Source organism: Ovis canadensis, chromosome 4 (assembly GCF_042477335.2).
Source record: "Ovis canadensis isolate MfBH-ARS-UI-01 breed Bighorn chromosome 4, ARS-UI_OviCan_v2, whole genome shotgun sequence".
NCBI classification, from domain to species: Eukaryota; Metazoa; Chordata; class Mammalia; order Artiodactyla; family Bovidae; genus Ovis; species Ovis canadensis.
In genome coordinates this window covers 129,046,613-129,062,394 of record NC_091248.1, presented here as the reverse complement: position 1 = coordinate 129,062,394, position 15,782 = coordinate 129,046,613, and the positions used below count along the sequence as shown (strand labels likewise).

At 45.2% G+C, this 15,782-nt stretch overlaps 1 protein-coding gene across 1 annotated transcript in view; it reads left to right on the top strand.

The window, feature by feature from the left end:
- The window catches only part of RHEB (Ras homolog, mTORC1 binding), a 54,031-nt gene that overhangs the window by 28,038 nt on the left and 10,211 nt on the right, over positions 1-15,782 (top strand). The window contains exons 2-3 of the mRNA XM_069588743.1: positions 5,973-6,044; positions 12,311-12,378. Of these exons, the coding sequence (XP_069444844.1) occupies positions 5,973-6,044; positions 12,311-12,378 (140 nt within the window). The remainder of the gene's footprint in view (positions 1-5,972; positions 6,045-12,310; positions 12,379-15,782) is intronic.

The following is a 15,782-nucleotide window of genomic DNA, read 5'->3' as shown; positions in this document are numbered from 1 at the left end:
AAGATGAAAAGTCATTCAAAACTAATCTGAAAGCTACTAAAACATTTGTATAAATAGTGCCCATTTTGTAACAGTCTTGAAGTGCGAGACTCAGTTAACAGCCTTGAAGGTTTATCTTCTGTTGTGAAAATAAACTGGGTGAAAAAACTCAGTATGCTGAATCACCATTGCAAAATATATATAAATATGGCAATGCTATTTTTGATCTGGTAAAAAAGTTCAGAAGAAACTTTTTGAAAATAATTTTTATGATCTTTAAAACTGAGGTGGTTCTTAGTTTGGAGGGAGACTATTTGGAAGATAGTTGTGGGGTATTGAAATATGTTATTTTCAAACCTATTTTAAAGATAGTACTGTTATAAAATGAATGATTTATGTCTCTATCGGTAAACCCTCATCTCTTCACACGCTGCTTTTCCTTTTCTCTCAGATCACGCCTGTATTGTTTTCATACAACGTCTCTCCAAAGAGTTGATCTGGAGTTGAGATTCTCTTCAGATTTAAAACTTAATGCACCTTCTGAGAGCATGACCATTGTTGAACCATCTTCAGGAAATAACTGGTGTTTTAGAATCCAGATTGGATTAGGGCAAAAGCCAAAGTCAGTGTGTGAACTTATTATGAGGCCAGACTTTGAAAGGTGCTCAAGTAAAGAACACAATTTGCAATAGATTAGCAAAGTCTCTTGTAGCTGCTGCAGGCAGACTGCATGTGAACTTGACCAGGGAGCTGAATGGCCAGTTTGGAGGAGGAGGTTGGTGAGGGCACCTCTCAAAGCCAGGAGTGACTAGAACCAGGACTGAGAGCACTGGGAGTACTGGCGTTTGCTTACTGAGAATAGGTATCGTTTAGTGCTGACTTGTAAAGATTTTAGCCCTGGTTAGCTTATAGTTCTACTTTTGAATGGAAACAGTAGACCACTGTGTCAGGTCTGCAAATAGAACCTTCCTGTTCCTTCTTAAGTATTTAATGATCTCCCCTTAGGGGGAGAGTCCAAGGATGAAAGACCCTAAGGAGACTTAGCTTTTCCTCAGCCCCACTTCTGCTCATTCTGAGTGGAGTCCAGCTTGCTCCCTGGGGAGCTGGGGTTTCAGCTCTCGTGCCCCAATTGCTCCCGAAGAGGAGAGCTTGCCGTCAGCCTGCCCGTGGCCTGAACTGAACTACGTTGTCTGCTTTTGTCAGAGTAGTTACTTGTGTTTTCCAGTTAAATGTCCGTTAAGCCTGTCAAGTAACTTACGCCCTTTATAAAGATATGAATAGGGAACTCTCACCAGATACGTGCCAGTAACCATCATTTTTCAGTGTGGTCTACTGGTTGTCTGTACCTGTGATTTTGCACTTAATCTCATGCTGTCTTGTTTACTGTGTGTAAAAGAAGTAAAGACATGTTAGTTGCTCAGTCGTGTCCAGCTCTTTGCGAACCCATGGACCGAGGCCATCAAGCTCCTCTGTCCCTAGGATTCTCCAGGCAAGAATTCTGGAGTGGGTTGCCATTTCCTTCTCCAGGGGATCTTCCCAACCCAGGGGCTGAACCCGGGTCTCCTACATCGCAGGCAGATGCTCTACTGCATGAGCCACCAGGGAAGCCCTCATGGTGTGTGACCTTCCAGTTTGGTCGTCACTTCGCAAATTGACTCAATAATTTACGAGGCTGTTTCCCCTCACCCCCCACCCCTCACCCCTGCAAGTAACGCTATTGAGACTTATCTGGTGCCAACACACTATGGTTTGTTACTATCTAATCCAGTGTTTCCTACTGATTTCCCTCTTCGGGGAAGCTTAACACGTATAGCATAGCATACCTTCTTTCTTTCACTGGTTTTAATCTAATTCTACTTTGAAAAAGTTATAAAAATCATTTTTAATTCCTTTTTAAAAAATTCTTCAGAACTTTTCAGCCTTGCTAACTTATAAAAGAGGTGTGTGTGTGTTTGTTTTCCTTCTTGATGCTTTCATTGCATAAAAGAGTTTTGTTATATTTTGAGCTAAATGTTCCTTAAGGGGTTAGTACCTCACCTGACGTAGGCCAGGTATTACCATCTCCCTCATCAAAATTTTCTCAAAGTCAGAACATTTCCTCCATGGACGTACTCTTCCCTCTGAAAGTACACAGTCGCAAATGAGCTAAGGCTGGGTTGTGTGTGTGTCCCTTTAGGAAAAATAAGCATACAGACACGCAGGGCAGTGGGCACACTGCGGTGCCGCAGTGCAGCATGGTCCCTTCTGCCCGCAGTGCGCCTGGAGAGTGTGGCATTGCCAGGCGACCGCTGCAGCTATGTGTCACTGGCAGGCCAGCGCTCGGGCACCAACACAGACTAGACACCTGTTTCTTACTAGGTTGCTGCAAACATAATTGCAATTTCGGATCGTGAATTTTAAATCATTATAACTAGGCTCAAACACGTCTTTATTAATCAAAATGGGAACCATTACAATCAACACATTTTCACCAATGAGAGCTAAGTTTGTTTATTCCTGTGGTGTGAAAACCTGTTCTCCGGGATTCGAAGAACTCACGGAAAGCATTTTCTGCCTCCTGCTGGTTGTGGAAGCGTTTTCCCTGCAGAAAGTTCTCAAGATACTTGAAGAAGTGGTTGTTGGTTGGCGAGAGGTCAAGTGAATATGGCAGATGAGGCGAAACTTCGTAGCCCAACTTGTTCAGCTTTTTGAGGTGTTTGGTTGTGCAGTCGGGCGTCGTTGTGGAGAAGAATTGGGCCCTTTCTGTTGACCAGTGCCGGCTGCGGGCCTTGCAGCTTTCAGTGCCTCTCATCGATATGCTGAGCGTGCTTCTCAGATATAATGATTCGCCGGGATTCAGAAAGCTGTAGTGGACCAGACGGGCAGCAGACCCCCCCAGGCAGTGACCGTGACCTTTTTTGGTGCAACTTTGGCTTTGGGACGTGCTTCAGAACTTCTCAGTCCAACCACTGAGCTGGTCACTGCCAGTTGTCGTATAAAATCCACTTTTCATCACACATCACAAACCAATAGAGAAATGGCTCGTTTGTTGTTGCGTAGACTTAAGACAACACTTTAAAATGACAATTTTTTGAATTTTGGTGTGCTTGTGTGGCACCCGCTTACTGAGCTTTTTCACCTTTCCAATTTGTTTCGAATGCCAGATGACCATAGAATGGTCAGCATTGAGTTCTTCAGGAATTTCTCATGTACTTGTAAGAGGATCAGTTTCAAGGATTGCTCGGCACTGGTCCTTGTCACCTTCCGGGTGCTGGCGACTGTGCTCCTTGTCTTCCAGGCTCTCGTCTCTCATTTGCGAAACTTCTTGAACCACCGCTGCCCTATACGTTCGTTAGCAGTTCCTAGGCCAGATGCATTGTTGATGGTGCAAGTTGTCGCCATTGCTTTATGACCCATTTTGAACTAGAATAAGAAACTGCTTGAATTTGCTTTTTGTCTAACATCATTTCCCTAGTCTAAAATAAATATGAAATAAACAGCACATAGTAAGTCATTAGTAAAAAAGCATAAAGCAAGAAACACACATTAAAATGATGTATAACATAACCATATTTATTCCAATATCAAATGGAAAATTCCAGCAGTGCAAAACCGCAGTTACTTTTGGACTAACATGTTGACCTGTTTCCTAGTCATGTATATGAATTGACATCTTTTGTGGTCTGAGTGTGAGCGTGCCCATCAAAGGTCTGAGCACGTGTGTTTACAGTGTGTCAGGCACTGCGCTTGTCTTGGTAGACTGATTAGTGAAAGCAGATCCTTTCAGACAACTTTTAAGCAGGAAAAAGAAAGAAAACAAGACCGCTGTGAGAGTGACTGGTAGTGCACCTCCGGTTGGGCGGTCTTAGAGAGGGATGTTTGAACTCAGGCCACAATAACAATAAAAGTGTGTACATTCAGAGATGGGGGTGGGCGGCTGGGACAAAGGCATGAAGGCAGCAGAACTTGGTGAACATGGAAGGATCTGACTGGAGCTTGGGGATGGGGGTGGATATGAAGATGGAAGGATACGACCAAGCTTCCCTGGTGGCTCAGATAGAGTATGTCTGCCTGAACCACAGGAGACCCAGGTTCCATCCCTGAGTCGGGAAGATCCCCTGGAGCCCTGGAGAAGGAAATGACAACCCACTCCAGGACTCTTGCCTGGAAAATCCCATGGATGGAGGAACCTGGTAGGCTACAGTCCACAGGGTCGCAAAGAGTCAGACACGACTAAGCAACTTCACTCACTTGGGGGTGAGGGTGGGCGCAGCAGATGAGATAGGGATCCCTGGTGGGCAGAGCCTGGGACCGTGGGCTGTGGTTCGGAGGTGGGGCTTATTCTGATGGCAGTGAGGGTTTTAAGCAAGACAGTAACACTGAATTTTCAGAAGCTCTTGTAGACTGCTTTGTAGAGAACAATTTCTGTTTTTAGGCATCCTAAAGATGCTCTGAACTGTGCTTACTGCACATGCGTCCAGAGAGGCCTGCCAGCTTGGGGCTTTTCTCGTCATCTCCCACAGCCCCGACTTTGAAGCGCGTGTGTTTATTAGTTGGAGCGTGTGGGGACTGCCTTTGGTGTGAAAGTCTGAGCCACTCCTCTCTTCTCTGTGGTCCGGAGGGAGGTGGGCCCCACAAGTGTGAAACTAGTCTTATCAGACTGCTCTCCTTGGCCCTCCCTGCACGTCCTTTGAGGTGGAAGTTCCATGAGATACGGCAGGCCCGTAAGATGGGTGTTTAATAATGCTCTAAGAATGTAAGAGAAGGAAGGGTTTGGGGTGAAATTAGGGAGGGACCACTTCCTGTTTCCTGCTGATAAAATCAGTCTGCCCTCCATATTCGCAGTTTCTACATCCAGGGGTTCAGCCAACCTTGGATGGAAAATATTGGGTTGGGGGACGAATTCCAGAAAGTTCCACAAAGCAGAACTTGACTCTGTTACACACTGACAATTGTTCACATGGTATTCGCTTTATATTATTGGGTATTATAAGTAACCTGGAGGTGTCCGTTGTCTTCTATCGTATTCTCTTCCATTCTAGTCTGTTACAGGGTATCAGGTATAATTCCCTGTGCTGCACAGTGGGACCTTATTGTTCAGAGTCTCTCTGCTAGTCGCAGACTCCTCATAGATCCCCGCCCCACCGTCCGCCTTTGGCAACCGTAAATTTGTTTCTGTGTCGGTGAGTCTGTCTCTGCTTTGCAAGTTCACTGATGCTCTACCGGCTTTGCATGAGGGATGTAGGGTTTTGGTGTCTGAACAGAGTCCTGGAGCCAGTCCCCTGGGACTCAGCAGGACGGCTGCAATGTGGCCTTGCCCTCTTTCTTCACAGGGTCCCTGTTCTCAAGCCTCCCAGGAGAAATTGACTGACAGCAGAGGGGGAGAGAGCTGAAGGCTGGCTCTTGCTTCGTTAAAGTAGACTTTTATCACATATTTTCAGATACTGTGTATGTGTGTTTGTCGCTTAGTCATGTCCAGTTCCCATGGACTGTAGCCCACCAGGCCACTCTGTCCATGGGATTCTCTAGGCAGGAATACTGGAATGGGTTGCCATTCCCTTCTCCAGGAGATCTTCCTGACCCAGGGATCGAACCCAGGTCTCCTGCATTGCAGGCAGATTATTTACCGGGGAAGCCCCTGTTCAGATTATCCTCTTTAAAAGCTATGCTTGATAACACTTATAACATCCATAAATTAAAGAACTCAAAGAAACTAATCATGCTATATTAATTTTATGTTCGTAATTAATAACCAGATTTCAGGGACACCAGAGGAAATTAGCTTAGACCTTATTTAAAGGTTTGTTTACTTTTAAAAACTGTGTGATATGCTTATTGGTTAGTACTGTTTGTTAGTATCACAGACATGTTTAATTCATAGTAGCTTCATTGCTTAAATTCCTATTGTATATATGAAATATATTTTCTCTTAGACTATTTTTGGTAAAATAGTAAAATTATTTTTTTTTACCGTAATATACCAATACATACTGAGCTGTTGCTCTCTTTTATAGGGAAATCCTCGTTGACGATTCAGTTTGTTGAAGGCCAATTTGTTGACTCCTACGATCCAACCATAGAAAATAGTAAGTATTGTTTTCAGGGATTTATAAGCTGAGAAGCCTGCTTTTTGCTTATCAGCAGCCACTGTGTATTCCTGGAGGCTTTGATTGCAAAGAGTATTCAGTTAAACCTATAGATCTCCAGCCGGGGGCCCAGAAAAACTTCCACAGCTTTACCCGTTTCACACGGAATGAATCTTACTTCACACTGAATGAATGATGTCCAGATGCCATTGTCTCGACGTTGTTACTCATTCCCATAGGATGCAGTTCCACACTGGAACCTCCTGTTAGAGACGCTGCTGTATGGAAAGAGAGTATGCGGTCTTCTTTCCCCTTCTCAGCAGTAGCCCTTTCTAGCGATTCTAGGCTTGAAAGGATGAAAACACTCCAGTTCCTTTGTACCTTACTTTTGTAGACGCTCTAGTCCCCACAGCCCCTTCCAGCTCTAAAGACTTGAGAGGAGGCCGTGGAGAGTGAGCTGTTTCAGGATTGGAGCAAGCCCTTGCAGCGTTTCCTGAAAAGTTGTATCCAGAGCTCGTTGGCGTTTCAGGCCATGTGCAGAAAAAAGCACCCAAGACCAGAACCAGCCTCAGCCTTTACTTTGTCCGGTATCAGTCTATGATTTCAGAATCTTCCTGAAGGATTCTAGGCCCATGGCCCAAGCCTAGATCGCGGGAACAGGGCAGAGAACCCGGAATGCTTCCATCCTGGGAAGCGGGTGTTTTGGACGCTGGTCTTATTTCAGGCTGTCTTAGAACCCTAGGCAGACACTAGAACCAAGACTTGAGGTTCTTGACACCATGACTTACCTAGAATCTCCCGAGGAGCTTACAGATTTAAAGCTGAGATTGTCAAAGTCTGATTGGCATGTTAGACTGAAGCCGACTTAACAGCCAGGTTCATGACTCTTAACAGCTGGATTTGACTTCTCCTGCCAAAAAAGAGGCTCATGATGGATTTGACAGACAATGGCCTGCATGTCAGAAAGGCCTCATTGTCTTTTTGTATGGCTTATGAGCAAAGAATGATTTTTACATTTTTTAATATTTGAAAAAGTCAAAAGAAAAAGAATGCCAGTGACATGTGAGTGTTGCGTGAAATTCAGATTTCAGGATCCATCAAGTTTTATCAGAACGTGGCCCTGCCAAGACGCTGTGCTCCACTGTCTCTGGCCGTCTCAGCTCTACGGTTGCAGAGCTGTTGAGTGGCTGCCTCAGAGACCATCTGGCCTGAAGAGCCTGAAATAGTTACTGTCTGGCCCCTTTCAGACAGAGTTTGCCAGCCCCTGGCTTAAAATACTCAACTGTCCTTTGCGTCCCAGCATGCTGGTGGCAGGGAAGGAAGCCTGTAGGTTGCTGAGCTAACTCTGGGCAGATCCGAGTTTAAGGTAACCCCTGCCAGTCTCAGGAAGGAGGTATCCTGACTCCATCCTGTGTTGATGTGTTTAGCTGGCATCGACTAGTGTGCCAGTGTGAGGAGCAGATTCATCTGAATGTTACACGCACAAGCTTGGTTGCCTCAACGTCAGAATAAGGATAGAATAACCCATGACCTTGCCCTTAATATTTGCTATACGTAGCAATTTCGAAGTTTGTGTCCTTAAAGAGCTAAGGCTCATTGGGGAATTTTATCCATAGAAGACAATTTTCATGGCAAGCTCTGCCCTAAAAGTGGTTCTTCTAATTGTGTAGCTTTGTGCCATTTAAAATTGAATTGGAAGGAAAGTCATGTTGTATATAAATACATTTTCTTTGTATATAAGTAATGGACCTGATGAAAGTGGGACTTTCTTACCTTGATGCTATCTCAAAACCAGAATATAATCCTACCTTGAAGGCTGTCAGCATCATCTTTAATCACATTTTTAATATTTTTCTAACACTTAGTATTCAGTAATAAAGATGAATTCTCAGTATTTATTAAATTTTTTGGCAAGAGCAGAAATGATTGTCCAAGTATGAGTCCCTTTAAAGTTCATGAGGTGGGACCTCCCTGGTGGTCCAGTGGCTAAGAGTTCTCCTGCCAGCACAGGGGACACAGATTCGATCCCTCGTCCAGGAAGATTTCACATGCCACAGAGCAACTGCTGAGCCCTTGCTCCAGAGCCCACGCTCCGCAACAAAGGAAGCCAAGCGCTGCAGCCAGAGAAGAGCTCCTGCTCACCACAGCTAGAGAAAGCCCATGCAGCAGTGAAGACCCAGCGCAGCCAAAAACAAATAATAAAAAAAATTTTTTTAAGTTTATGAGGCATATACAGACATCACATTCCGTATATGAGGCTTCTGACCAAGTAACACAGTGAGAAGCCCTCCACCCTTTCCCCCACAATGTAGCAGAAGAAAATTGCTCAGAGAAACCAAGGAACGAACAAGAAAATGGTTGTCATAAACGTGTTGGTAGCATCATGAACGAATGTGTGGTTTCATGGTTTTAAAAGACACTACTCTAAATCTGGGAATCGCTACACCTAACTTTATAATCTAGTCCGAGTTGTTGCTAGCAGACATTCAGTAGTAACACATCTCTGAAGTATCACTGCAAAAGCAAAAATTCTGGGACTTGGTCATCTTTTAACAGGGGTTTAAGAGAATAGCATCAACAAAACCATGGTAATATTTTCTAGTTTGAGGAAATTTCTAGACCAAATACTGCTCTGCCAGTGTGCTTTCTTGTATACTGTAGTGTTACTCCCACAACTCAGTTCAAACTAGATTGATATGATGAAATGCAACGGTGGTGTTGGTTCAGTTGCTCAGTTGTGTCTGACTCTTTGGGACCCCATGGACTGCAGCACGCCAGACATCCATGTCTTTCACTATCTCCCGGAGTTTGCTCAAACTCATGTCCGTTGAGTCGGTGATGCCATCCAGCCATCTTGTCCTCTGTCGCCGCCTTCTCCTGCCTTCAGTCTTTACCAGCATCAGGGTCTTTTCAATGAGTCAGTTCTTTGCATCAGGTGGCGAAAGTATTGGAGTTTCAGCTTCAGCATCAGTCCTTCCAATGAATATTCAGGACTGATTTCCTTTAGGATGGACTGGTTGGATCTCCTTGCAGTCCAGGGGACTCTCAAGAGTCTTCTCCAACACCACACTTCAAAAGCATCAATTCTTCGGCACTGAGCTTTCTTTATAGTCCAACTCTCTCTCACATCCACACGTGACTACTGGAAAAACCATAGCTTTGACTAGATGGACCTTTGTCGGCAAAGTAATGTCTCTGCTGTGTAGGTTGGTCATAGCTTTCCTTCCAAGGAGCAAGCATCTTTTAATTTCATGGCTGCTATCACACCTCAATTGAAACTAAATTGATATGATGAAATCTCACAGTGGTAGTTTATAATTTAAAGGAAAAATGGCAGCGGTTCGCAGTTTCTGCCATCTGGAAGTAGCACTGTTAGTGAATTAGTACAGCTCCTCACCAGAAGTTGGGAAATTCTCCTTAGGCGTTGTACTGCATCACCACGCGTTGCATGGTGGGTAACTTGTCCAGCAGACTATGAATTAGGAATTCTCAGCGCACATTAGTAACACAGATCTTATTTTGGGAGTACCTCATTTTAGAAACCTTTATTAATATGCTGCTTATTTGCTTATTAGGTTTAACTTAGCTCATAAGCCTCTGTTCGTTTTGCTTGCGGCAGTTTCAGGGTTTGAGGTTGAAAATTGGAGGAATTTCTCTAGTGATTGGAAAGGGAGGGAGAGAGGAGAGCCCAAGGTCAGGCTCGCAGGAGCCGGCCGCCTTTCCCTTCTACACCAGGAGGTTGTGTCGAGCGTCTTTCCGGGCTGTGGAACCCACAGGCGTGCCTCTCGTTGCACTTCCCTTTTTTCTGTAGTAACAAGAAGAGGCAGTGTTCCTGCGGCAGATGGAAGGTCTTCAGTTTGATTTCACTGCTGTGTGTAGGAGGGTTTACATCCTCTTCCTAGGCAAGGAAATGCTAAAACGCTTATGAATATCTTGTTTCTTTTCTGTCTCTCCCCTCACTGGCCAGTACGTCCCCTGTTCGTTGGTTGAATCTCATGTCTTTCTGACCCGGCCTCGCAGTGCCCCCGACGCTCAGACCTTTGCTCTCTGGTGACCCTGTCTCTCCTCTCAGCTCAGCTGTTTTCTTTAGCTGCCCCTGTTGCTCCTTGGATATTTCCTGGGCTTTCGCGCTGAACATAACTAAACCCAGCCACACCGCCCGGCCCCCACCGCGGCTCCTCCAGGCCTTGCCTCTGCGGATAGCTGGTGACTCGGGCCTCAGGTCGCTCAGCCCAGAAGCTCAGGAGTCATCCTGATCTGCAGCCTCGCACACCTGCTTCCAGCCTGTGAGAAAACCCTCTTTCTGCCCTTGTGCACTGCGTCCAGAATCCGCCGTTCTCAGCCCTCCAGTCCAGGCCCCCATCCTTCTTAGATCGTGATAGACTAGATGGCGTCTCCCTGTGTCCCTCATCCATTTTCGTCCATCTCACTACTCATGGCATAGCCAGAGTGATCTTTTCTTTAAATACAGATCGCACCAGGTTACTCACCACGTCCTAGCGTGATCGTTAACTTGCCCCTCTGTCCACCCCCCACCCTCACTGTTCTCGCAGTCTCCGTGGCTTAGTCTTTCTCACTTTTCCTTGACTTTGTTACTTTTTCACTTGCAGTTTCAGCTCTGCCTGGATGCTTCTCATAGGGAAGCTAATTGACTGTGTGTGTCTGTCTCTCCATCTGCTTATCCTCCCTTTCCTGGGGTGTCAGCTCACTGAGGTCAGAGACTGCAGTATCTTGAACACTTGGAACAGTGCTGGCAGTGATCACCGGTCCCCAGGAAAGAGTTCGTGAATGATGAGTGTTCTGTCTCAGTGATCTTTTCCAGGTTTCCTGCTCACCAGCGTCCCTGACAGAGCTTCCATCGAGTCTCAGATGCGCTTCTGGTCTCACCTGACTGAGTGTGATGGGGAGGGGGGCAGGTCTTCACACTGCACGCCACGACTGCCCCCGGCCGACAGGGATCAGGAGCACAGTCCGTCCGAAGTGCGCCCCAAATTCAAGGTTACAGCGTGGGGGAAGAGTACAGTAGCGTTTTTCTCTTAGAAGTGATGAAAGCAGTTTATCTTGGGTACTCCCTATCTTGATGTATTCTGATTCAGTTTTCATCCAGTGTGACGATTTCACTGAAGCGATGGTTTTCAGGAAGAGCACAGGGATGATGAAGTGTGGCAGCTGGCTCAGGCGGTCTGCTCTGCGATTCTCGCTTCCCGGTTCTAGCCTCGCCCTGGTCGCGTCAGAAAAGCTTGGTGCTAGGACGCGTCTCTTCGATTATCGCTTGTCGTGGGGGCCAGCCTTTCTCTCCTGGGCGAATTCATCATTGACGTAAGATCTCTCCTTGTCACGGCTGTCTCTCAGGATTTTCATCAGTCGCTTTTTGCTGTCTCTTTTGTCTGGAACAAAGTGGCAGGAGTGGGTCCTCTTCTCAGCGGCACAAGGGGTGGATTCTGTTGGCTGCTCCAGTCAGGTGGGGGGCTAGAGCCAGGAGATTGAGGACTCAACTCAGGCTGAGTCAGGATGCTGGGCCTGGGGTGTGCAGAAGAAATGTCCCATTTATTTACCAGGGGCTCAGATGGTTATTTACCAGGGGTTCATATCCTATTACTATTAATGGTTCTTTCCTCTTTCATCCCTATTTGTCTACTGTCTTTCTCCTTAGAATTATGAACTTTCCCTAAGTGATTTGAGTCTGATTCCCACCCAGTCCCCTGATAGGGAAAAGCAGTTGTGACAAATTGCTCCCAGCCTTAAGCCAAGTCGAGTGGTGACTTCACAAAGAACATCTATTCTGTGCCGTTCTATTTCTCGATAAAGTTGTTTAATTTTTTATGCACTGGAAGTTCTTTGCACTTCAGTTAATAACTGAGCTAACTCTTTGTGTTCTGACACCAGACTTGCTGTAAATTAATGAAAAGTCGTGTGCTTTGGGTTCATTCTAGACCTCAGGCTCTGTATGCTGCGCTTTTCACAAGAGGGCCGTCATAGAGCGCTCACTCTGCTTTGTATAAGATAGAAGCATTGTCTGCTCTTGGTTTCTTTGAAGATAGTTCAAGGTCTGCCTGACGTTGGTTTTAGTAAGTCGTCACTGCTTAGTTCAATAATGGAAGGAGGGGAGGGTCTGTTAAACTCAGACATTCTTGTTTGTTTCCTGGGATCATTTTATGAGATTATTAAGGACTCTGCTTAGTTGGATGTCATTGTTCAAGCTTTCAGTGATCGAAAGTTTGTTTTTTTCCTAGCTAACAAATATTTTAATTCCTTTTTCACTGTAGCTTTCACAAAATTGATCACAGTAAATGGACAGGAGTATCATCTTCAACTTGTGGACACAGCTGGGCAGGTAAGTGTCAGAATCCCGTACAGCGTGTCCGGCGTCTTGGCCTGCTACTGATTCGCAAGCACAAGGACGATGCCAAGAGAGCCCCTGTGACTTTGTGTGTCTGGACATCAGTAGGCTGTCTGCTTTATCTTTTCAAAGAGACTTAACAGAAGTTTTTTCAAATAATTAGCTTGTTTTTCTACTTCACAATTTGTTTTGAATATATTCATGATGACATTGTAAAGGTTTATATTTATTACAGGGTAGTTTTCTATTTTCTAAACATTGATTCCATATCAGAGGATCACATCAGTGCTTTTCCTCCCTTTGAAATACGTCTCCTTCTACATTAAGAACAAAAGTGGATCTTTTCCAGGGGAAAAGGCATGGGAAAGGTGTAGGGCAGAAACAAGCTGGTCATATGGATTTATTATATGATTACAAGATTAGAGTGTCAGTTTTCTTTGCTAGACAGTAATTGCCAAAGGTAAGTAACCCCTCCCCACAAAAGATATTCACAGGTTAATGTGACAGTGAAGGTGGAGAGTGGGTCGCCAGCACCAGTGGTGAAGAATCCACCTGCCAGTGCAGGAGACACAAGGGATGGGAGTTGGGTCCCTGGGTCAGGAGGATCCCCTGGAGGAGAGTGTGGCAGCCCACTCCAGTATTCCTGCCTGGAGAATCCCACAGGCAGAGGATTCAGGTGGGCTACAGTCCGTGGGGTCACGAAGAGTTGGGCATAACTGAAGCGACTTAGCATGTATGCAAAGGATAAAAGAAATGAAGAGAACTTCAGAGGAACAGAGAGAACCCTTTGACAGCTCATCTTCCCCATTACATGTCACCCAGTCCCACTTTGACTAAAAACCACTTTGTTCAGCTGAATTTATGACTGTTGCCTGAAGGCTGGGACCTGTAAAGATGCTGGGATGCCACCTTGTGTCTTAGAATCAACAGACGATCAGACTGGCAGGCAGGTGAGAGTCAGGTAGACTGTTTTGCCATGTTAAATGGAGGCTTTTTTTCTGGAACCTGGGGAAAACGGATAGACCTAGAAGGATGCAGCCTGCCTTCTGGGTTTGGAGTGAATTCCCTGTGCTTTATATTTTGAAGTGAACGAAGAAGGAAAGTGTAAACCCGGCCCCCACCACCACCGCCCCACCGCCACCCCACAGTGAAGCAAGAGAATAGCTGTATTGAGTCATTTTGGCAGTGCAGGGAATCCTGGAGTTTCCTTTCTGGAAGCTTCAGATACAGCAAATGTGTGTGTTCCAGAGCTGTAACATGCAACTCGTTCACTCAACGTCCGTGACCTCATGGGATTTTCTTAGAGCGGAGCCATCCTAGGCTTTCAGTCAATGGGGTCCCCGCCCATTGCAGAGTGGGAGTCTACTGGAACAAGAGAAACAACAGAAATCTTGACCAGCAGCCTGCCTCATAGACAACTGACCTCATAGATGACTGATCACATGGCTTAGAAACCAGTGAAAAGAGCCCCTGGCGTAGGACCTTATGCTGAGTGTGTTCTATGAGGTTTTGTTCTGCTCTAAAGCATAAACGTACACTTTGCCATTAACTGTTTTAATGATGGAGTTATACAAAGAATGACCCCGAAAGGACCAGAGTGCTCAGGAACTGTGTCCGGTGTGAGTGTGATAGGAGCATGGGCTAAGTCCTGAGCCCTGCTGTCTCGCTCCTTTGGGTTTTGTTACCACCGGCTCAGAATATTTAGAGAATTTCTGCACAGGATATTCCCAGATTAGGTGCTTTGAATAATTTGTTCTCATTGCAGCTAATAATTCCTAAAGCCTGTATTCACACTTGGGAGACCATTAAAGGCTGTGCTGTGTTTATATAACATTGAGGATGGTACAGCCGGGGCAGTATTTCTTGTGCCACGGTCCCACCCTTGTTCTGTAGAAACTGGATGACATGGCACTTAAGAGCTGTTTTTAATTGGATTCCTGTGGGCTTGGTCTGGGGTTAAGACTGTGGTAGCAAGGAAGAATGATTAAAGGGCAGTTTCCTTCAATTAAAAGCAGTCTGTAATAAATTTGTTTACTCACGCATTTGAGGAGTAAAATTACATGTAATCAATTACTGTATAGCAGTATTCAGAATAAGATCATGGCATCTGGTCCCATCACTTCATGGGAAATAGAGGGGAAAACAGTGGAAACAGTGTCAGACTTTATTTTTTTGGGCTCCAAAATCACTGCAGATGGTGATTGCAGCCATGAAATTAAAAGACGTTTACTCCTTAGAAGGAAAGTTATGACCAACCTAGATAGCATATTGAAAAGCAGAGACATTACTTTGCCAACAAAGGTCCGTCTAGTCAAGGCTATGGTTTTTCCAGTGGTCATGTATGGATGTGAGAGTTGGACTGTGAAGAAAGCTGAGCGCCGAAGAGTTGATGCTTTTGAACTGTGGTGTTGGAGAAGACTCTTGAGAGTCCCTCAGACTGCAAGGAGATCCAACCAGTCCATCCTAAAGGAGAGCAGTCCTGGGTGTTCTTTGGAAGGACTGATGCTGAAGCTGAAACTCCAATACTTAGGCCACCTCATGCAAAGAACTGACTCATTGGAAAAGACCCTGATGCTGGGAGGGATTGGGGGCAGGAGGAGAAGGGGACGACAGAGGATAAGATGGCTGGATGGCATCAGCGACTCGATGGACATGAGTTTGAGTAAACTCCAGGAGTTGGTGATGAACAGGGAGGTGTGGCATGCTGCGGTTCATGGGGTCACAAAGAGTCGGACATGACTGAGCAACTGAACTGAACTGAACTAAATATTTGATAGCAAGTACTGTTTATTTAGTAGTTTATTTTATGCAGCTGATTTAATTGCCCAGCTAGGGATGCTGATGAACATAGTAAATACAAGTTGGTTATTTTTAGTTTGCATGAAATATTTTGTTTTGGTGTAATTTAAGTAAACTCATGACAGGTGAGTCAGAGACAGTCAATTTTAATGTCAAATTCCCCCCACCTTTTTTGTTGTCTTTTAGTGGCTCAGAGGTTAAAGCATCTGCCTCCAATGCGGGAGACCCGGGTTCGATCCCTGGGTTGGGAAGATCCCCTGAAGAAGGAAATGGCAACCCACTCCAGTATTCTTGCTTGGAGAATCCCATGGACTGAGGAGCCTGGTGGGCTGCAGTCCACAGGGTCACAAAGAGTCGGACACGACTGAGTGACCTTACTTACTTAAGGTCATCTAGAAATAATAGTACATGTACATGTTAATAGAAATAAAATAACACAAAAGGGTAAATAGTCAAATCTTTCTACTGTAACTGTCTTAGCTCCCTTTGCCAGCAGTAACCCATTGTAAGTTTTTAGTAAATGTTTCCAAGCTTTTTTATACATGAACATGCAAATATATTTCAAGTTTTTTCCTTTATTTTCTACACAAAAAGTAATG